General features: G+C 41.8%; 5 protein-coding genes across 16 annotated transcripts in view; 3 read left to right on the forward strand and 2 right to left on the reverse strand.

Annotated features, from left to right (window-relative positions):
* Positions 1 to 937, reverse strand: part of SENP7 (SUMO specific peptidase 7) — a 42,803-nt gene extending 41,866 nt beyond the window's left edge. For 6 of the 12 annotated variants that reach the window (XM_042810142.1, XM_042810149.1, XM_042810148.1 and 3 more), the window contains exon 1: positions 848 to 937. The gene's annotated coding sequence lies outside the window, so the exon portion shown is untranslated. The other 6 variants (XM_042810145.1, XM_042810140.1, XM_042810144.1 and 3 more) reach the window with 3 other exon arrangements.
* Positions 938 to 1,181: 244 nt separating this feature from the next.
* On the forward strand, positions 1,182 to 4,995 carry LOC122155623 (putative protein FAM172B). Its single transcript, XM_042809637.1, has 3 exons — positions 1,182 to 1,293; positions 2,517 to 2,590; positions 3,805 to 4,995. Exons 1-3 carry the CDS (start codon positions 1,182 to 1,184, stop codon positions 4,849 to 4,851), a joined length of 1,233 nt encoding a protein of 410 aa, XP_042665571.1. The 3' UTR covers positions 4,852 to 4,995.
* A 966-nt stretch (positions 4,996 to 5,961) lies between these two features.
* TXNL4B (thioredoxin like 4B) lies at positions 5,962 to 7,635 on the reverse strand. Its single transcript, XM_042810883.1, has 4 exons — positions 7,542 to 7,635; positions 7,260 to 7,425; positions 6,752 to 6,903; positions 5,962 to 6,324 (listed from the first exon to the last, which is right to left on the reverse strand). Exons 2-4 carry the CDS (start codon positions 7,389 to 7,391, stop codon positions 6,159 to 6,161), a joined length of 450 nt encoding a protein of 149 aa, XP_042666817.1. The 5' UTR covers positions 7,392 to 7,425; positions 7,542 to 7,635; the 3' UTR covers positions 5,962 to 6,158.
* Positions 7,636 to 7,661: 26 nt separating this feature from the next.
* Positions 7,662 to 10,233, forward strand: TRMT10C (tRNA methyltransferase 10C, mitochondrial RNase P subunit). Its single transcript, XM_042810884.1, has 2 exons — positions 7,662 to 7,743; positions 8,832 to 10,233. The coding sequence occupies exon 2, from the start codon at positions 8,863 to 8,865 to the stop codon at positions 10,105 to 10,107; it is 1,245 nt and encodes a 414-aa protein (XP_042666818.1). The 5' UTR covers positions 7,662 to 7,743; positions 8,832 to 8,862; the 3' UTR covers positions 10,108 to 10,233.
* Positions 10,234 to 11,399: 1,166 nt separating this feature from the next.
* Positions 11,400 to 19,658, forward strand: LOC122156069 (PEST proteolytic signal containing nuclear protein). Its single transcript, XM_042810537.1, has 5 exons — positions 11,400 to 11,480; positions 15,392 to 15,612; positions 17,684 to 17,758; positions 18,246 to 18,301; positions 19,266 to 19,658. The coding sequence occupies exons 1-5, from the start codon at positions 11,426 to 11,428 to the stop codon at positions 19,393 to 19,395; spliced, it is 537 nt and encodes a 178-aa protein (XP_042666471.1). The 5' UTR covers positions 11,400 to 11,425; the 3' UTR covers positions 19,396 to 19,658.
* Positions 19,659 to 20,717: the final 1,059 nt, after the last annotated feature.

Here is a 20,717-nt window from a genome sequence, read left to right on the forward strand (position 1 = left end):
GGCAGTAAGCAAAAAAACCAGCAAAAAGCACCCTTTCTCAGGCAGTTAGCACAACATAAGTTCATGAGTAGCCACAATACAAGAGATACGCTTCAGCAGGGCTCTGCATTATCAGTGTGTGCGTATGGACTCGTTAACAAAGTTTCCACCAGAACTTGTCTCGAAGGAAGGTATTTACCCTGAAGCATGTATAGAATTACGTTTCCTGCTCACTAGAGCATAAGCAGGTCTTTGATCGTAAAAAGTGCCACAGAAAGATATTTGTAACACTGGAACACTTGTAATAATAAAGTAATACAATTCAATCTGTTAACAGATAACCTTCTTCGTCACTGGAAGAACAGAGCTTCAGAACCACAAGTGTTCCAAGCCATTTCTTCTGTTTACACACACTCTGCATGAGACGCAGAGAGGTCGTAAGCTCTTCAAACCTCACAACCTAACTCAAGAAGCCTAACTCACCATTTAAGCCTGAATAGTTTTGTTTCCGTCAGCAATTTTTCAGCCCTAAGTTGGACAAGAGCAGTATGCGTAGGCTACATAAGAGGGCCCGGCCATCGCCAAACCCAACGCCATACCCACAACTCCCGGCCGGCCGGCCTCCTGCGGGGCTGAAGAACGGCCACTCACAAAGACCGAGTGGCCGCTCCGCCGTCCTCCCTGGCGGTTTCGCGAACATTGAACTAGGAGGTGACGCAGACACCCACCCACCGGGGCTGCGGCTCGCTGCCGGGTTCCGTTATATACCCCCTCTGAACCCCCCTCACCCTTAGCGGTTAAAGGGTTCCCGGAGCCCCGCCTACAGAGCAGCACCAAGCGCACGCTGCAGCCCCTCCCCAGCACCAACCGCTGTGCCGCCACCGTTGTTGTTGTTGTTGTTATTGCTCTCGCCGCTACTGCCGTTCGCTAAGGCCCCGCCACCGCCCCCTGCGCAACTCCGCCGGTTACTTCCGGGTAGAGCCCCGCCCGAGCCGGGGGAACCGGCCCCGCCTGCTCAACAACGGCTGCCCCAGCGCCGACCCCGCAGGGGGCCCCTCGCAGGCCTGCCCGCCTGCAGCAAGGCTCCGCCTTTGGGAGCTGTGGCGGCGCTCGGCTTTAGCTTTCTCCCACAGCCCGACTGGGACCTAGAGGGCAAAGCGGGTGTGACTCTTACTGGCGGCCAGCTCGCGTCTGGCGAATTGATGAGCCACACGAACAGCGGGGCTGTCGAGGAAGCTAGCGCTAAAGGAGGGGAAATTGTGATCTCTGAGGGACGCTACGGAAAACGGCTTGTTGCTGTTTGGTTGTTTTCCAGTAATTTCTAACCAAACGAAATGAAGTTTATATTGCTCCTCGTCGACCCCATCTTACTACTGAGACTTTCACCTCCATTTCAGTCAGAATCCTGAAGGTGGATTCATAGTTTAATTACAACTCAATTTGCACTGCCCTACCCTCGTGTATCACATATATACTGCCAGAACTTCCACAGCCCATATCATATCATATCTTAGAATGGCCTGGGTTGAAAAGGACCACAATGATCATCTGGTTTCAACCCCCCTGCTATGTGCAGGGTCACCAACCACCAGCCCAGGCTGCCCAGAGCCACATCCAGCCTGGCCTTGAATGCCTCCAGGGATGGGGCATCCACAGCCTCCTTGGGCAACCTGTTCAGTGCGTCACCACCCTCTGAGTGAAAAACTTCCTCCTAATATCTAAACTAAACCTCCCTTGTCTCAGTTTAAGACCATTCCCTCTTGTCCTATCACTACCCACCTTCATAAATAACCGTTCCATTTACTGTTTATATGCTGCATTCAAGTACTGGAAGGCTACAATGAGGTCTTCCCAGGGCTTTCTCCGAGCTAAACAAGCTCAGTTCCCTCAACCTTTCCTCACAGGAGAAGTTCTTCAGCACTTTGATCATCTTAGTGGCCCTTCTCTGGTCCCTCTATAAGAGCTTCATATCCTTGTGCTGGGGACCCTAGGCCAGGACGCAGTACTCCAGATGGTGCCTCGCAAGAACCAAGTAGAGGGGGGGCAATCACCTCCCTCTCCCTGCTGGCCACACCTTTGTGCTGAAATCTAAAAACTTCTGCAGCTGAGTAGGCTGGCTCCAGCTCAGCATGCGGTGGAGTAACAAGCTCAGCTGATGCAATGGTTTCCAGCTGGTGGCCTTGGAAATCCTTTCATATAAAGACAAAGATCTTTTTCTTCTTCCTAAGGTGGCTTTAGAACTGTAAGTTTGATGTGCGGTTTTCTGAAGTAATACCAAGTGTTTTCTCTACTTATTAACATAATACTTTTATATCAAGTAGTAGAAAGCTCTGCAAAGCTTGTTTTAATAATTGTCACATGTAAAAGAAACTTCTGTTCAGGTGTAAAATACAAACACAAGATGTTAGATTGGAACTACCTGAAACTAGAGATGACCTTAGCTGGCAGCAAATGATAGATTTTATAGATGTATGTAAGACTAATATACATAAAGTAATGGAACCTGAACTAATGTGGAACTTATTTTCTTTGCACAGAGAAATTGCCTACGGTCCCAGAGTCAGAAAGATTTTCATCTGTGATGATGGCAGACTTTACAGGAGAACATACGGTAGGTAATGTTGGGTCTTCCTGGAATAAACTGTTAAATGGCAAATCTCCTGAAGAGTAATGCTTATGTGATTTATATTTCAGTGATGTTTGTAATGTGGTAAGTGATGTGCAAATGTTAACTAAGTTTACAGGTGAAATATGTTAAAATCACACAATCACCAAGATTGGAAAAGATGATTATGCAATCAGACCATCCATCTACCACAAATATTCACAGTTACACCATGTCTCTTAGTACTGCATGTGTTTCTTGAACACCTCTAGGGCCAGTGACTCAACCACCTCCCTGAGCAGCCCATTCCTTATCTTTCAATATGAGCAGAAAAAAAGTAAGGGAAGGAAGGGGAAAGGGTGTGTTTGTTATGTCTGTTTCTCCCCAACAGTATTTATTTATTTATTTTTTTTAAAATCAAAACAGTGGTTGTAAAGTCAGCTAGAATACACACCCTTGAATACTGTTTGTATATAGAAATGTAGCACAAGCAGTTGAAACTGATTTAGGATATAGACTTACAAAAAAGAAAGAAATATATTATGCAACTGTTTCAAAAATAATGACTGCTGATTTTTAATCCTACACATGGCATTGCAGGTATAAAATCTGTCCTCCAAGCTAGTTTATGCTCTGAAGTGCTGTTCATTAATACTTACTCCTTGCTACTACTAGTTGGTACTAACTTGCTAATCATAATGTGCTGGAAAACTGCAGCCTCATTTTTGCAGGGATGAGAAGAAAGAGACAGAATTGTTGGATAGCATGATAGTCTGTGAGGAAACTGCACTTACCTTTTCCTGTTTGTTGTAGAATGCTTTCTCTGCACTTTACTCAAAGGGAAAATGGGCATGCTGTTCCTAGCATAATTGTTGTCAACTGATCACACAATTTGAAAAATCATATGATGGTCTCCATTTTCAGCTGTAGTAACCTTATGGGGAAAATTGAGGCATGGACTCCTTTCTCCTTATTCTCAGATCACACTAGTTAATTCTGTCATTTATTCTATCATTTCCACACTGCAAGTGCTTACAAAGGAAGGGTTTGTATCAGTGTACTGCTGTTGCAAAAGGAATCTGGCTTTTGAGCAGGTTTACCAAAAGCAATGAATGCTTTGTGTGTTACCACATGTTAATATTGATTACACTACAGCATGCTTTATGTAACTGTTGTATGGTGGTCTATTATTACATTAACATAATTGTCTTAATTTGCAGTGGTTACAAACAGGACATGAACTAAGCTTGAGGACACTAGTAGAGGGTTCAGATTATCAAGAGGAACTGAAGTATGATTTTAATGAAAAAGGGGAACTGAGGCATCTGGACACGAATGAATCCTTTGTTTTCAATTACTACAAAAACACCTATGAGAGGAATCATAAACGCTATCAAGTTTTAGGACATATGATTACCCAGTATGTTTATGAGCTCCTGGAAAGAGTCTGCGCACTGCAAAAAGTTTATATTCCTTCTGACGCTACAGAGGATGAACCAAGAAGTTTCTTTTTTATGAGTGAGAAAGCACTAACAAGTTCTTCTAGCATAATTGTCCTTCTTCAGGACCGTGGAGTTTTTCGTGCTGGCCAGTGGGGACACAAGACAATCATCAGTGAGGGGCTGTACCATGGAACACAAATACCGTTCATCAAAATGGCCCTTCAAAGCCACGGGGGAGTGATTGTACTGAATCCCAATGACAATCTCATTGACTTGAAGACCGAAAGGGAGAAGCCAAGCTATTCTGCCAGAGAAGAATCACTGACTTCTATGCATTCCTGCCAGTGGATCACCAAGCGATGCAGCAGTAGCCCTGAGGAGCATACCATATATGTATGGGATCATTTCATTTCTAAAAGTGCAGCCAAGAATGTGGCTTTCATTGCCCATGGCTATGGTGGTTTGGTGTTCATTGATCTGCTTGTGCAGAGAAAATGGGAAGTGATGAATAAAGTGTTTTCTGTGGCATTCATTGATTCCATGCACAATATACAGCATCAGGCTAGAAATGACCTGCAGATACAATGGTGGACACAGAAACACTGCCGTGAATGGGTATCAAACAATAAGCCTTTAGGTAAAGCTGTAGGCTCCCTTGTCAAAGTGAATTGTCCAACTGTCTCTGCTGGAACTGAAAAGTATAGCTTAGCACCTTCCTACTGCTTGCGTTCCATCTTTAAGTACCTGAACAGCGCCCTGAAAGCCAAGACCACCACGGCCTTTACACGTTCGCCTATTGCAACTCGAAGCAGCAAAAGTTGGTAAATCAAGGTACACTGACTTGGGTTTTGATAGTAATCTCTTTTTTCCATAACCATCCCTACAACTAAGATCCTTCACTATGGAGAGACTTACAGTTTTAAGTTTGAAGACACTTGTATTTTTGTGTTTCTCAAAAATGAAGTTAACTGTGAGGAAAAAAATGCCTTCTTGAAAGCTTTAGGTCATATCCCTTCAGCTAGCTGTGACATTTAAAGCTGCACAAAATAAAGATGTTAACATATATCAACACTTGTCTGTACAATCTTTTAAATTGTACTTTCTATGGTGACAGCTTTGTAGTTGGACTAAATGAGCAACAAAACACTAATTTCTTAAGTGCATAAAAGGACAATTCTGGAATACACAAAGTATGCAAATGTGCAATTTTAAATCCAACGAAATCAGTGAGGCTACACAGAGTGACTTGCTGGGGTTATAAAATGTTAGCAACCTACAGTTATCGAACTGATACAAGAGAATGATGTAGCTGTTTCCTCTCAGCTGTTTTATCTTTTATAGAAGTGGGAAACAGTTTAAGTGTCCACATGAAAGGCTTGCAAATTACTAAAGGAAAAAGCCAAATAGTTTTTAAAGAATATGTAAAAGAAAAAGCTATTCTGAATTTCCAGTTTAATTGTGTGGGAATTAAAAGCACCCCATGTCTGCAAAAGAGCTCTGAAGGCTGATGGTGCCTTGCCCTACATCTTCAGATCCCATCTTATTAAGAAAAAAATAATTGCTGAACAGTAAGATTGGGAACAAAAAACAGTGTCAAATTCCCTTTATGTTATTATTATGTTCATCTATTTCTGATTTTAGTAATTTCTGATGCTGTCTGAAAAAGCTTTCATACCGTTACGTAGTAATGGGTAGAAATATAAAATTCCATTGGAAAGGCACAGAGAGGTAAGTACTTTCAGTAACAACTGCAGCTTTTTAAATACAGCTTGGCTAATATCATATTTGAATGAAAGTAGTATTAAATTAATAGAGTACACTACTATTTAGTTCACTTATGACCATTGTGCTGATGCCATCATTATGCATACAAGCAGCATATCTGTTCTACAGCTGCTGGTCAGCATGACACTCAAGTACAGTCACTTACATGAATTGTAGATGTTAACAAGTAGCTTTATTTGTGACAGAAGTACTAAGTGACAGAATGTCTGTCTTCAGAAAGAGACCAATATGATCCTTCACCATAAACGCTCAAAGTGTCCCATGGTGTCAGCAGTGGATAAAAATGCTGAGGAAAAACATATCTAGAATATCCGCCATTCCCATAACTCTTTAACTCAGGTCAGCCACTAAATTCCTTGGTAAAGAAGGTCATATTTAGGAATATTGCTGGGATCAATAGGACTTCTCACAATAAGCTTTCCGCGCATGGCACCACGGTAAATCACTTCAATCAGATCTATGAAGTCTTGCTTTGTTTTGAAGCTTCCTACAAATTTGGTGTGATCTGGAGACCTAAAGATAAGCATAGAATAAAAGTAGTATTGAAACATTGAAACATTCAAAACAAAAACATAGACAAGAAAAGTTGTATAATGAAATTAAGGATTTTGACTTGTTGATTCTGAAAGAAACACATCAACCAAGTCAGGAATATACTATGACCTGATATCCGAAGTCCAAGAAGGTGCAGTGTTGTGTCTAAGGTTTTAATCATGCCCTGTTTTGCAGAGTCCAGCATATTTCACAGCTGGTACCTACTTACAATGTCAGAGTGTTTCAAACTACTTTTTAATGCTCCGTACTTCCACCTTCTCACATATCAGTGCAGATTCTATCAACAGCAGTACAGTTTTCAAGCATTATCTGTTGTAGACAAGGTAACACAGAGACTATTAAATTACTATAAATGTAACAGACAATGTCAGGTGGGATGACATACCCATAATCAACCTTCATGTGCTGTCCATTGAAGAAAAATACGGTGGATGGAATATAGCTGATGTCAAAATACTGGGTGTACACAGGAACCTTGTTCACATCCACCAGGTAGATGACTGCCATCTTACTTAGGTCATGAGCTGTCTTGGCAAGCTGATAAGAATGAGACAGACAGGGAGAAAATGGATTGAGACAGAAGTGGAAATAAAGGCATCAAGCTTTATGAAGCCCATCTCCATTAGATCCTATCAGTTTAAGCAGGGCTGGAATGTCCCATCTACCTCTAGCACTTTATACACGCATGCATGCTAAAGTGTCAAACTGTCGAGGGTATGAATTCGTGTTACTTTTAAGTGTCTGCTGCAAACACTACCACCATCTTTATCAGGCACCCTATCACCCAAACACAACCTATGGCACTGTCCTGTGAACAACAGGTATATCTGGAGTCTTCATTTATATTGAGGGAGAAAAAAAAAAGGAAAAAGATAAAAAAAAAGACCTCTTACAATATCATCGAGCTGCAGACAGACAGCATCGTTATCTCTTCCGAACCGGAGGACCAAAACCTTCTCTGCCACGCTCTTTATGGCCTGATCCACCTCCTTCTTAGAGCTCAGCTTGGGCAGCAGGAAACTCATCCTGACAGCGCGCAGCCTCTACGACCCCCCTCTCCTGACGATCACAGAAAGAAAAAAAAAAAAGATGAAGGATGACAAAATGAAATCAGCGAGCCAGCCCGCCCGCGCCGGGAGCCCAAACGCGCGGAGATACAGCCCTGGGGCTCCGACCGTTGCAACAGGCAGATGATCGCCGGAACGACTGTTCAGAACCCGCAGAACGCAGAGATCGGCCAGCAGGCCCGGGCAAGAAAGCGAACGGACTGACTCCTTCCCGCGCACGCGCGGAGCGGTGCTCCCGCCTTCCCGACGCGCAGGAGATGGCGGCGAGGATCGGGGTGGCATGGGGGAAGTGTTAGCCGCGCTCGCCCAGGTATGTAATCTCCTTTAGTAGGGTTGATCATTAGCATTCCTCCTCTCCCCAGCAGTTGGCCTTAAGATCAGTTTGGGTTTGGTTCATAGTGCAGCCTCAGAAATCATAGAATTGTTAAGGTTGGAAAAGACCGCTGAGATCATCTTAGTTGAACCATCAGTCCATGACTACCATGCGCCCACTGTATTCCTCAGTGCCACATCCACACGGCTCTTGAAATCCTCCAGGGACAGTGACTCCGCCACCTCCCTGGGCAGCCTGTGTCAATGCCTCATCACTACTGAGAGGAAACTTCTCCTAATATCCAACCTGAACCTCCCCTGGTGCAACTTGAGGCCTTTCCCTTTTATCCTATCCCTGTCACACGGGAGAAGAGGCCAACCCCCACCTCACTACAACCTCCTTCCAGGTAGCCATAGGAAGCAGTAAGGTCTGCAATCCCAGTTCCCTCTGCTGTTCCTCATAACGTTTGTGCTTCAGACCCTTCAGCAGCTTCATTGCCTCTCTGGACACTCTCCATAGCCTCAATATCTTTCTTACAGTGAAGGGCCGAGTGTTTGTACTGCTAAGGGAGCCAGGAATAAGGACCTCGAGGTATATAAGCGTTCCTTCCTTATGGCAGTACTGTTGGCTTTGCAAAACTATAGCAGTGGTAGTTGTAGGAGCTCAGCGTCCTATTATATGGAAGCATATAGAAGAATTAAAACAGGTACTAAAATAAAAAAGAAATTAGGTAGGTGTCTGGATGTAGTTTTAAGTTATTTTCAGTCTCCATGCAGCATTCTGCTTGCTTCTGTTGCAAAGTTCGTATTTGTCAAATGGTAGATCAAAATGAACACTAGTGAGAGACTGACTGCATTTTGAATTGCATTTGGTACAGCTGTTTTAAGCAGTAGAGCTAAACACACCCGTTCGTAACAGTGCCATATACGTTGTTTTTAAGTACAGTAGAAAAGCAATAGTGGAAGCGGGAATTCCTGGTATTCCTCAGGATGTAACTTGCTGTCTGTCAGCAGTAATAAGGATGAACATCTATGTTTTCTTCATGACTTCTGAGAAGTTTTTCCCCCTCTTGTGCTTTTTTGCAGATAATTGTTTGAACACAGCACATGTTCAAGTATGCGGGCTGCTAATATGCTTCTGAAAAAAATTGTAAGATGCTCTGCCTTCTCATTTTCAATACAGCATGGGATGAAACGAGATTTGTTTCCACTGAGTAGAACTCTGATTCTCTCACCTTGCCTGAAAGAGGACAATACACGCAGTTCCTCAGAAAAAGTAGATTTAGATGCGTGGAAGAAAGTAATGAAGTCTGGGTTGCAGGATGTCAGTGAGACAGTCTCTGAGCCTAAGGAGATCTCTGCTTTGGCTGCGGCACGTGAGACTTTGGAGTTGTGGAGGCTAGTTGGTAGAGCAGTTCCTGAAAAAATCAGTGAAGAACAGCTAAAAGCTTTTATAGAATGTCCTTCCAAATCAGCCCAAAAGAAGTATTTAAAATTTTTGCATCTTAAAGAACTGTACAAGAAAAGTAACAAAAGAAAGATGGATGAAAAAAGGGAAAGGAGGCTGGAAACGCAAGAGGGAGCTTCAGAAACTGAAGAGCCCAAGAAGAATCCATATGTTTGTTTGTGGAGCAGCTCTATGGATAAAGCATACAACTGGAGAGTTGCTCAGTCTATGATCTTTGGCCAGCCTCTAGTGTTTGATATGTCTTATGAAAAGTACATGTCTGTCAGGGAAGTAGCAAATACAGTGAGACAAATAGTATTAAGTGAAGGTTGTAATCGAAGATCTGTGGATCCATTCCACATTCACTTCTGTAATTTCAAAGATGATAGTCTGTATCATAAGGAATTTATCAAACATTATAGAGGAGCGTGGGACAAACTGCTTATCACAGTGACAGACCAGTGCTACACAAACATCTTTCCGAAGGATAAGCTTGTCTATCTGACTGCTGATTCTCCCAAAGTAATGAAAACTTTTGATCATAACAAAATCTACATTGTCGGGTCTCTAGTTGACAAGAGTATAAAAACAGGAGTTTCTTTAGCACAGGCAAAACGACTGGGGCTAGAGACTGCAGCCCTTCCATTGGAGAAATACTTGCTGTGGAATTCTGGTGCTAAAAATCTCACGCTGGATCAGATGATGCATATTTTATTAACCTTGAAAGATACTGGAGATTGGAAGAAGGCTCTGGAATTTGTTCCCAAAAGAAAGTACTGTGGCTTTGTAAACAAGCCTATGCATGAACTGAAAAAAACCTTAAACTTGATCAACGTGCTTAAACTTGGGAAGAGACCAGAAGAATTACAAAAGCGATTTGCAAACAACTACTCCAAGAGGCTAACACAAAAATAGAGTGATGGAGAAGAAAATTATTTCACAGGCAAGCTATAACCCTAAATGTGCCAGTTTCTTGAGACTTCTGGGACTGTATTCTGTAATTACTGTTTGTCACTAAAATTTATTGGACTAGTTCAAAAAGACTTTTGTTAGAGCGTTTCTTTTTTTAATGACTGTGTTATTGGGTCTGTTTGAATTTACTTGTGGACTTCTGAAATTATGCAATAGAAATTAGATTACACTGTGTATGAGTCTGTTCACTAGAGTCATAATGGCTAAGGGTGATTCTTACAAAATATGAAGTTTGTTCTCCAAGGAATACCTGAGTGCTATGGGTTTGCAAATCCATGGCCTTATTCTAAAAGATTAGGCGAGACCAAAAAGAAGACACTTTTCCTTGTTTTTGGTGCATAAACTGACATTAGACATGGAATCACATGGAAAAGACCGTTAAGATCATCTAATCCAACCACCAACCCATCCCACCATGCCCACTAGCCATGTTTCTCAGTACTACATTCACACAGTTCTGAAACACCTGTAGGGATGGTGATTCCAACACCTCCCCGGGCAGCCTGTGCCAATGCTTCTCTGCTCTTTTAACGTGAGTTTGGGGAGTTTGTGGAAGTTGCGTGGTTTGTCTCTGAGTGTTCTGGGACAAAGGAATTCACAGTTAGGAAAGAATATCCCAGAGTTTCCTGAACCTGCCAAAAAATACCTCGCGCTCTTTTGAGTGGCTTTTCCCTGCGAATGACTGTTTTCAGTCTGTGTACTGCACATTTGCCAGACTACTGGAAGTTCTGAGATGATAAAGTCATCTCAGTGAATACTTAAAGACATGCAGAGTGCCTTTTATTTTTTATGACAGCTCATGCAACAGCCGGTGGTCAGACTGCAGGGCGTCAATGGGCACCGTGTGAATGCGAGAAGCATCTGGATTCGTTCGTAGGCAATTAAAGCGTCTTGATTTCATCAATTGCGTACACTGGTGCTTCAAATTACCGATCGCATGTAGTGGTTTGTATCCAGGAAAACGAAGAACGGGGCCCTCTGATTTTATTTTTTTTCTAGTGAGGAAACGGCTGGGAGAGAGGGAAGCGGGATGACTTTGCCGCAGTCCGGAGAGTATTACTCAGCTCGCGCCGGCTCTGGCCCCCGCCTGCCGGAAGTGCACCACACGAGCGCCGCTTGGACTTCTTTCCGCCCTCCCTGCATGGCTTCCGCTTCCGGTACGGCCGCTGTGTCTTCTCCATGGCCGTGGGAGGAGCGGGAGGCGGTGCAGCCGCGGCGTCGCGGCGCGCGTGCGCTGCGCGGGAGGCGGAGGCGGGGGAAAATGGCGGACGGCAGAGCGGAGGGGGAGAAGGCGAGGCGGCCGCCGCCCGCAGGAGGTGAACGTGCAGCGCCTCTCGCCGCGGGCCCGTGGGGCGCGCTGTGGGACCGGGGGCGTCCCCCGGGGGTGGGGGGCGCGGGGAGTGCCGCCCCAGGGGCGGATAGGCTGGCCTGGGCCGGGCCGCGCTGCGACGTGTGCCCGGCCCTGGGGTGAGGGGCGGCCCGGGCCTGACCGGGCCTGAGGGGCTGCGCGAAAGGGGAGGCCGCGGGCTGGGCACGGCGCCTGGGGCCGCTTCGGCCTCATGGCAGCGCTTGTGGCCGGCGAATTCGCCCTGCCGCGCTAAGGCGTTCTCTTGTTTCTTTATTTTAATGAAAAAATACGCGGAATAATTCTGCCGTGTATTGAGAGAGATTTCACGATTGCCATTGAAACACTCAACATTGGCTTTAACAACTGAAGCGCCTGGGGAGTAGTGATACAGTGAATATCCCCTGTGTGCCATCTTGAGCATCACAAGGTTTTTTTTTTTGTTTTTTTTTTTTTGTTTTTTTTTGTTTTTTTTTTTGCTTGGCAGCAATCCACAAGTTTATTATTTAGTTTTGTATTATTTAGATATTTCTGTCTCCTCATGTACTGCTTATCATTGGTTCTCCTGGAATGTTTTATCATGTGTCTTTCCTTCTTGCCTGCTTTCTTTTTGTATGACTTAACATTGGGAAAACGGTGACTTGTTAAAGCTTCCCTTCCCTGGTTTTGAATTAAATATTGCTAGAAACAGAAGGCACTTCTTTGATCTGTTGGAAGATTTAATTTGGCTTGTAAACCAAATAAGATAGTGTTAAGAATGAATCATATGTCTGATCACCAAAGTATGAGTGGTGATTCCTGGATTCATGTTCTGTTTTTATTATTAGTACTTTATTTCTCATTTTGTGTGTGCAATATTATAACTGGCCAGTATTACTCTGCCCAGTGTCCGTACTGTACCACCTACTTCTCTGGTGTGCTGGAATGTGATGTTAATGAGTTATGTTACATTAGCCCTAATGCTGGCTGTTATTCCCCAGTGACTTTTTAAAGCAATCTAGAGCCTTCTGTTTTTTGCCAAAATCGATGTTTTTCTTCTCGAATTTAACGTAGTTGAAATTCAGTCCCACTCCTGGGGGAAGATAGCCCAAAATGCTCTGCATTCAGCATTGTTGCTCTTGTCACTTCTAGCACCAAGGCAGTGAAAAGATGTCCACGTGCACATACAGCTTGTTGATGCCTGTGAGGAAAACTCAAATATGAAGCAGTGTGACTTCTTATCATAGAATTATAGAGTATCCTGAGTTGGAAAGGACCCAGAAGGATCATCAAGTCCAACTCTTGGTTCCACACAGAACCAACTAATATTCAAAGCCTATGTCTGAGAGCACTATCCAAAAGATTCTTGAACCCAGCAACTTGGGGCCGTGACCACGGCCCTGGGCAGCTCATTCCATGCCCACTGCCCTTTGGTGTGGAACCTGTCCCTAACCCCCACCTGCTCCTCCCCTGACACAGCTCCATGCTGATCACTTGGATCCTAGCTGTCACCAGAGACAGTGTTGTTACTGTGATCCATGAAAAAAAGCACTGGTCAGAGGTAGATTTCCAAATAGCAGTGGTGCTTGTGATAGGTGAAATAGGACTATCTAGAAATCCCTAGGAAACAGTAAAAATTCTTTAAAAATATGTCTGCATTGGCTGAGGAAATAACAGAGACCTGCTTAAGGAATGATCTGCATCTTTGTTCCTCCCCCCTGGTTGTCTTGAGCCATTTGTAGCACCTTCATCAAGCAAGTTTTTGTAAGGAAACCATTTATTTCAGCAATCTGCAGTCTGTCCCAAGTAGAGCCTGGCAAAAGCAATGGCAGTAGGATCTAATTTTGTGAGGGAGGCTATTTAACATTTCCTGGAGAAGGGTGAGAAAAAGTGTGTGGGAGTTGGTACAGCCAACTCTAGATGGTCTCAGGCTTCATGTTTGTTTAGCGATGTTCTAGAATTTGCAGTCAAATTAGTAAGCTGTAGGGTATCATAATTTGATTTAGCTTCAAGCCAGCGTGAGTTTAGGAGCCTGGAATGGTCCAGTGTGACCTGAAGTTTGAGCTGTTGTGGTTGCCTTAGAGGCAGGCTTCTAGATCAACCATTCCAAAGCTTTTTGGGCCACTGAATGTTATCCCTGCCCTCACATCACCTTACAAGCTATGATGTACCTAGGTTAGAATAGTAATTGAATATTCTGTTTCATGAAAAAGCTGTAAAAGCTTCTCATAGCCCTGGAAAGTTCTGTTTGAAAGCTGTCTTAAGAGAGCAGCCGGTACCCAAGGTCACTAGTGAAAATGGTGCCTGTTCCTCTTTTGTCTTTGTTGCTTTCACGCTTATAATTTGAGTCAGATTTCCAGTGATGCAGACTAGTGCTATTTTTTAATAAAGTGAAGTTAGAATTTTTTACATCTGTGTAAGAAAGAAATTTCTTATCTATCATTTTCCCAATGATGAATGAGAAATCAATTTTTGTTCCCGTCTCTCACTATCTTGACAACTTGAACATTAGGGTAGAAAGTCTATATGTTCTGTTACTGAGACAACAGTTCTGATTTAGGAAATAGCAATATAGAGATGGTAGATAGGTAGTAAGTGTACTGAATGGATGCCTGAAAAATGTCAATATTGAGCAGCTGTGAAAATTAAGGCAATTAAAAACAAAACAAATAAGTACCACTACCAAAACCCAACCCAACAGACCTGCCAAATTGGAGCGTACGTCTTTCATTTTTTCTCTTCGGGATTTCCTCACGTCCTTAATTTTCCTTTCTCCTGACACACTTTGCTTTTTTCTTCTTCTTTTTTTTTTTTTTTTTTTTTTTTTTAATCCCAGAGTTACAATCTTGTGACCCCCAGTTCAGACTAGCTTCTCCCCCATTGCTCTGCTTTATTTATCTGCTTTTTGTTGCTAGAGAGCAATACCAAGAACTTTTCTTCCCTCATAGTCTGAATTTGCTGTTTGCGGAGAGTCTTTTTCTCAACTTGATACAATGAGAAACCACTGCTAGTTTTTCTTAGACTGATAGTATGAGCACTTGCCTGTCTTTTCTCTAATGCATGCTTTTTCTTTTTTTTTTTTTTTCCATCTGCTACTGCAGTGATTTGCTTATTGCAGCAGCAGAGAAATGTATTTTTGCTGAAGTGTTTGCTATGTTCACTGTGAGTGTTCCAAGGGCACCTTTGTCCCTTGGCGTAGCTGAGGCAACCGCGTCTGTAGGAAATGAAAATGTGATTCAAGTCCTTCTTCTGTGGACCACTGTTCAACTACTGTGTTCTTCTACGATTTTATGCAAAAATAGAAAAGATGAAATCTATATATATGTTTTCTCGGTGCTGATTCCTTCCTCAAGCAGAGCTTGGCAAATTTATTACAGATGAGATGCGGACAAGCAGTGACTTGAAACATGACTGAGACAGCCGGCCTGACTGTAGGCACTTCCCTGGTCTTAGAGTTGTGCCAGACAGGCCAAGAGACTGGCATGGACACGTTGTTATAAAAATTTAGTAGAATTAATTTTAACTTAGGTCATCTGCTCTAGGTTTGGAATTGGGATTCTAGTTTGTGAAACTTTATCTATTGCAACTTAAACCCTAAAGAGATTTAGTCATCTGCACTTAATTTACTACGTGAACTTTGACTTCCATGCTAAATAAATAGATTGTGCTTCAAGATTCTTTTCGTGGCTCGTACATGGGAAGTTCTGTATTAATAGTGGAGTGCTTGTGATTTCTTCTGCTCTTTGTGTTTTGCTGTCCACTAAATGTACATTGGTGACAACTGCTGTCACTTAAAGCACCTAACCTATTGCACTCAAAGTATAATGCTTTTTGAGGTTGCTGCTCCCATCAATCTGCTCAGTAAAAATAGCTCATCTTGGTAAGTTGTTTCGACTTCACCAGGACCTGAAGAAGAGGCAGAAAAACCTGTGAAAACTAAGACTGTTTCTTCCAGTAATGGAGGGGAAAGTTCGAGTCGCAGCGCAGAGAAACGGGCAGCTAATGAAGAAGCTGAAGACTTTATCACAAAGCCTGCCCCTGCCAAAATGTCCAAGTTTGGATTTTCCATAGGCAGTCAGACATCAAAGAAGGCATCTGCAATATCCATCAAACTGGCAGCAAATGTAAGTTGTCTGCGGGCTTTGAATTTTAAGGAAAAGGGGATGTACTGTGGGGAGGCTTCCTTGCAGAAGGCAAATCTTGAACGAAATGTGGGTGACTTGGATGAAGATTAAGAAATCATTGCAGAGCCACCTAGTCATGCATATGTAAGTACTTCAAGGTGATTAATACCAGGTCAGTTGTCTTAGGAAGCATAAAACCTGGTGGAATTAACTATGGATCTCTGAATACGCACAGTAATTTTGTAATGAAATTTGATAGTCTGGAATAATTTCCTGAGGGAAATGAGCAGACTCATTAATCTGTTCAAGTCACTTTGAAATGAGAGCTGGGAGCTTCGTTGCATGGATGCTTAAAGCTTCATGAAAGCAAGCGCTCTCTGAGGTGGCCTTAGTGAGTCTTCCATTCTGAAGATCTTGTCTTTGCATGGGGCAGTGTAGTTTGTTTTCCATAACTCAGCTTGTTACTTGCAAGGTCAGTGTGATTCATTTCCTGCTGCATGTTTTGTAACCTTTTTGAAGGATTTATTTGAAAAGACAATTGAAATAATGTGCAAGAGATGAGACCTCATTGCACAGGTCTCTAAGAATTCTGATGCTCTGTGATAAACAGTGAAGGTTATCCGTGTGCTTGTTCTGAAGTGAACTCGATGCTTCTCCTTACTACAAAGTAGACCTGTACTAGCTCAAGCAAGGAGAAGCCAGATGCCCCCCTTGTATTAAGTGGTTCATTTATACTTCCCTTATACATTCCACTGTGATGGATAGGTTATAGATCCTTGTCTGGATTAAGTTCAGACTGTAATCATGAAAGACTTGCACCTGCAGTGCCAGCATTGTGCAGATCTGCAGAAAATGAAAAGAGTTGTCTGTTATTTTCACATGGGAAGGAAACCTGGGCTGGCAGCATTCCAGGGTATAAACACAATTAGGTCAGATCAGACTGAAAAATTGGCAGATCTGCCTTCTGAGCAACAAACAAACTCAGATTTTTCATGTAGGAAGCTATTTCCAGTGGCAGTAAATTTATCTCAGGATTTCTGGCTCACTGAGTTTAGTGGGTGATTGACATTGTACCATTTATGACAGTGCTGTAGCTCAGCCTGTTTCCTTTTAGTTTAGTTTTTTTCCTTTTTTCTTACTATGCTACCCATTCCTCTGGAGCTGATGCTTTTATTTATATACTATATTAGTATATATATATACTATATATACTATATATACAATATTTATATACTATAGGATATTGGATGAGCTGTAGGCAGTGGTCTGAGGATTATTCCGCAGTATCAGCTTCCAAAATATGAATGTATACAAAACGATAACCAGTAAAGTGGTGATGGATGAAGCACTGCATATAACTGATTTAGATAAAAGTGCTGTTGAAGCAAGCTGTTACTGATGATTCAGCACTTCCTTAGTGGTCTTGCAGAGAAGACATCAGAAGTGACTCTATTACATGTGGCGATCATGAGTTCAATAGCTTGATGTGCTTGAAATACTGAAGATTATTTACCAGAAGTCTAAAAAGTACTTTTTCAGAGGACCTTTATGCTGTTCAGGCCTCTGTAGCGTGAGTGACAGAAAGCTGTTAATCTGTGAAAAAGCAAGAAAATAAATGTATCCAACTTCTTGGCGTTAATGAGTACTCCAAAAAGAATAATGAAAATGGTAGCGTAGTAAAATTCTTAATACAACAGCTTATTTGGGTTCTGATCTAATTGTTCAAGTCATGCACCAGTGGCTGTGTCCCCGCAGTGTGCTGGTAAGTTGAGATTTACTTGTGGGGAGCTGTAATCTGAGAAGGCTCAACCAGCTTTTCAAGAGTTTTTTGCACAGATGAGCAGCCATTTTCCTTTTCATCAGAGAGAAACCTTCATCTGTTCTGATTCAAAATAAAATACTTTTCCTCCTCACTGCCCCCTTCAGTTTCAGTGAAAATGTTTGACTTTGTTTTACCGTGTTATTTAAAATGCAAAGGGTAATGCAAAGCTTTCTTTTTTTTTTCTTTTTTTTCTTTTTTTTTTTTTTGAGTTAGTAGATTTACTTTACTCGTGTATTTGGTCTCTTTCAGAAGCCTAAAGAGCCCGTTCCAACCCTTGCTCCAAAAACCCTTTCTGTAGCAGCGGCTTTCAATGAAGATGAAGATGTGAGTAGTAAGCTGGTGATTGACACAACTTAGAGTCCCATTGGTGCAGGTTAGAGTTAGGAGGAGATAGCAAGTCATTTAATTTTTTTTTTTTTTATATAAGTGATAGGGATTTTATGCTTAGAAGCATCTCCTGATTTTCCATTTAAGTATGTACAATTCTGTAGTACTCTACTGGTTCAAAAATTGTTTAATATACTGATAACTTTTCCTTGAAAACGAAATATACATCATTGGAATTACTGGTGGCTTTCTCTGGGCTTTATAAAGGACAGGCAAAGAGAAGTTGTGCTCTTTTTGGTTTCTTAAGTATTTCATGGTCATGTTGCTGCTCCTTCTTGCACAGAGATGATCAGAGGAATTGTTTGTTTTTATTTATTTTTTCTAAATCACATTGCTTTCCTGTTGGGCTGCATTCCATAATTTAGCATTGAGATGTTCATAAGATAATGGCCAGCCATACTCTGAACTCCTTTTTCCACTGTAGAGTGAACCAGAGGAAATGCCTCCAGAAGCTAAGATGCGTATGAAGAACATTGGAAGGTAAGTCAGCTGTGAACTGTGGTTTGAAGAAGGGTGAGATGGAAGAATATCAAGTTCAAGTCAAGTCTTGCAGATGGCTTTCAAATACAGAAAGATGGAATAGGTTCAAAAAGTTTTTCTTCAGAAACAAGCACAGTAAATATAGATCATATGTTTCTATTGTAGTTTAAGAGTAGTGTGCATACATTTTTATGTTGGATCTAATTGCTGCCTTCTTCTGAGGAAGAAATTTGTTCTACGTCACTAGTTTTCTTCTTGGAGATTAGTAGTCAAGAGTTGCAAACTGCGAGTTTTTGTTTGCTGCTCAGTCTTATATCTTGGTAGTTCCCCATTTTACACAATTGCCCTGAGGTCTGTAGTCTGCTCGGATTTTTAAACTCATGCAAGAGAAAGATGAAGATGGTCTTCTGGAGAGACAAAAAACCAAACAAACAGCTGGTTTACTTTTAAAATAAATATGTATTGCTCTTTTGCTTGACACAGATTTGAGGTACATTAGGGTCAATCTTAAATATAGGGAAGGCTTTACTTAAGAGAGAGATTAATCTTGAGCATATATATTGTGAAGATGTTCATCATTACAGATTGCTTTTAAAATCAGATCCCTGAGTTGACTTCCTGCTAATGCAGACTTACTGCTTTTCAGTGAATTTTCTTCTCCAACGGTAGATTTGGATCCTCAGCTTCTTTGCCTGTACTACAAATGCTTCCCAGTTAGCAGCAGTTACTGCCATTTCCACTCCCTCTGCTGCCCCATCTCATCTTGACGTGCCACAGACAGATGAGTTTTTTTCACCAACTGACAGTTGCTAGTAGCTAGGACTCCTGACATAACTGAAATAAAGAAATGTGTGGTAGTTCCTGGCAGCAGGTTGGACTTCAAAATGATTTTTTTAGTGCTCTGTTGCACTAATTACTGTCTTTAAAGTGACTTTCTCAACTGATGCTGTTTTGCTTTTCACAGGGATACACCAACCTCAGCAGGACCAAATTCCTTCAATAAAGGAAAGCATGGGTTTTCCGACAACCAGAAGCTATGGGAGCGAAATATAAAATCTCATCTTGGAAATATCCATGACCAAGAGAATAACTAAACAATGTGGATTGAGATTTGGGTGTCTGGGGGGAGGGGAGGGTGTAACATTAAAGGAACAGTCTCCTTTTTTAAGAATGGTGTAAGACTATCTTTGGAGCCACTTTTTTAAGATTTTGAGTGGTACACTAATAACTGAGTTTGAAATTAGAGGTAATTTATGTTTTGTATACAGATCTCAAGGCATTTGCTAATTTTGTAGTTCCATGTGATTAGTTTCAAAAGGTTACAGATAATAAAGAAATTGGAGTGGTACCTTTTTAAGATTTTTTTTTTTTTTTTTTTTTTTTGTCAGTGATTAATTAAGGTGAAGGAAAAAGGTTACTGTCTCTTTAATCAGGTTAGCATAGAGTGCTCTTGCATTCTTATTTCTGGCTCCCTCTTCCTAACAGGAGAAACAGTTGGCTCCTGGGAATACTGCTAAAGAGTGAGCATTGTCTTGTGCTAGAAGTGTTACTGGACTATTAATTTGAATAAGAACTTAAACAGGAAACATTAAGAACCTGGATTTATTTTTTTTCCCCTGCAGTTAACTTTTTGTTAAGTCTTTGCAAACTAGAAATTGCGTTGCTCTGAGTGGCTCTGGTAACTTAGCTCTAATTTTGTTTAAAACTTCATGTAGGATGTGTAACATTCTGTGGCCTGTTTCACGCTGAGGAAATGGGCCTTGTCTGTATATTAGATACAGTCTGTAAAGAATATTCACTACAAGGATAAGTCAGTATTTTCAGTGTGCTCCTCTTAAGTCATTAGCCTTCAGTAGTGCTTGTTAGCATTTCCTTGTGAATTAAATAGAGACTAATATTAAATGCAACAATGAGTGGTACACAAAGGCCACCACCAGAAGGACAAGATAATGTACGTTAAGCTGCCCGTTTGGTTGAAATAGTTTTCTTTACTATGCCTAGAAGGAATAAAAGCCACACCAAAAATCAGTAACTCACTGCTTAAGTATGAAAAATCTTAAGATGCACTTTCCCTGTCTTGCCATGTAAAAAAAAAAATGCCTTGATGCCTGTGTCTTCAGTGGATGCTATCTGGTTTCAAAAAAATCCTGGTTTTGCAGTCCTAATGCGTGTAGTATCAACTAGAAATAAAACTCATCCTCTTCCTGTCTGTCTGCCTTTTGCAGTAATTTGGAAAAATGACAAAGTAACAACTGCAACTATAACAAAAAAGCTTGAAAAAACTTAAGGTTCTTTCTGAACTCCAATACCTGACAGCATCAACAACTGCTTTCATTTTAACCTGGAACTGATGGCAGAGTTCGGTATATTAATTGCTTTCATCCTCTCTCTAAAGCCTTTCTTCATGTTAAATTTA

Source organism: Centrocercus urophasianus, unplaced genomic scaffold (genome assembly GCF_019232065.1).
Source record: "Centrocercus urophasianus isolate 14NV4802_14NV808 unplaced genomic scaffold, USGS_Curo_1.0 seq_12, whole genome shotgun sequence".
Lineage (NCBI taxonomy): Eukaryota > Metazoa > Chordata > Aves > Galliformes > Phasianidae > Centrocercus > Centrocercus urophasianus.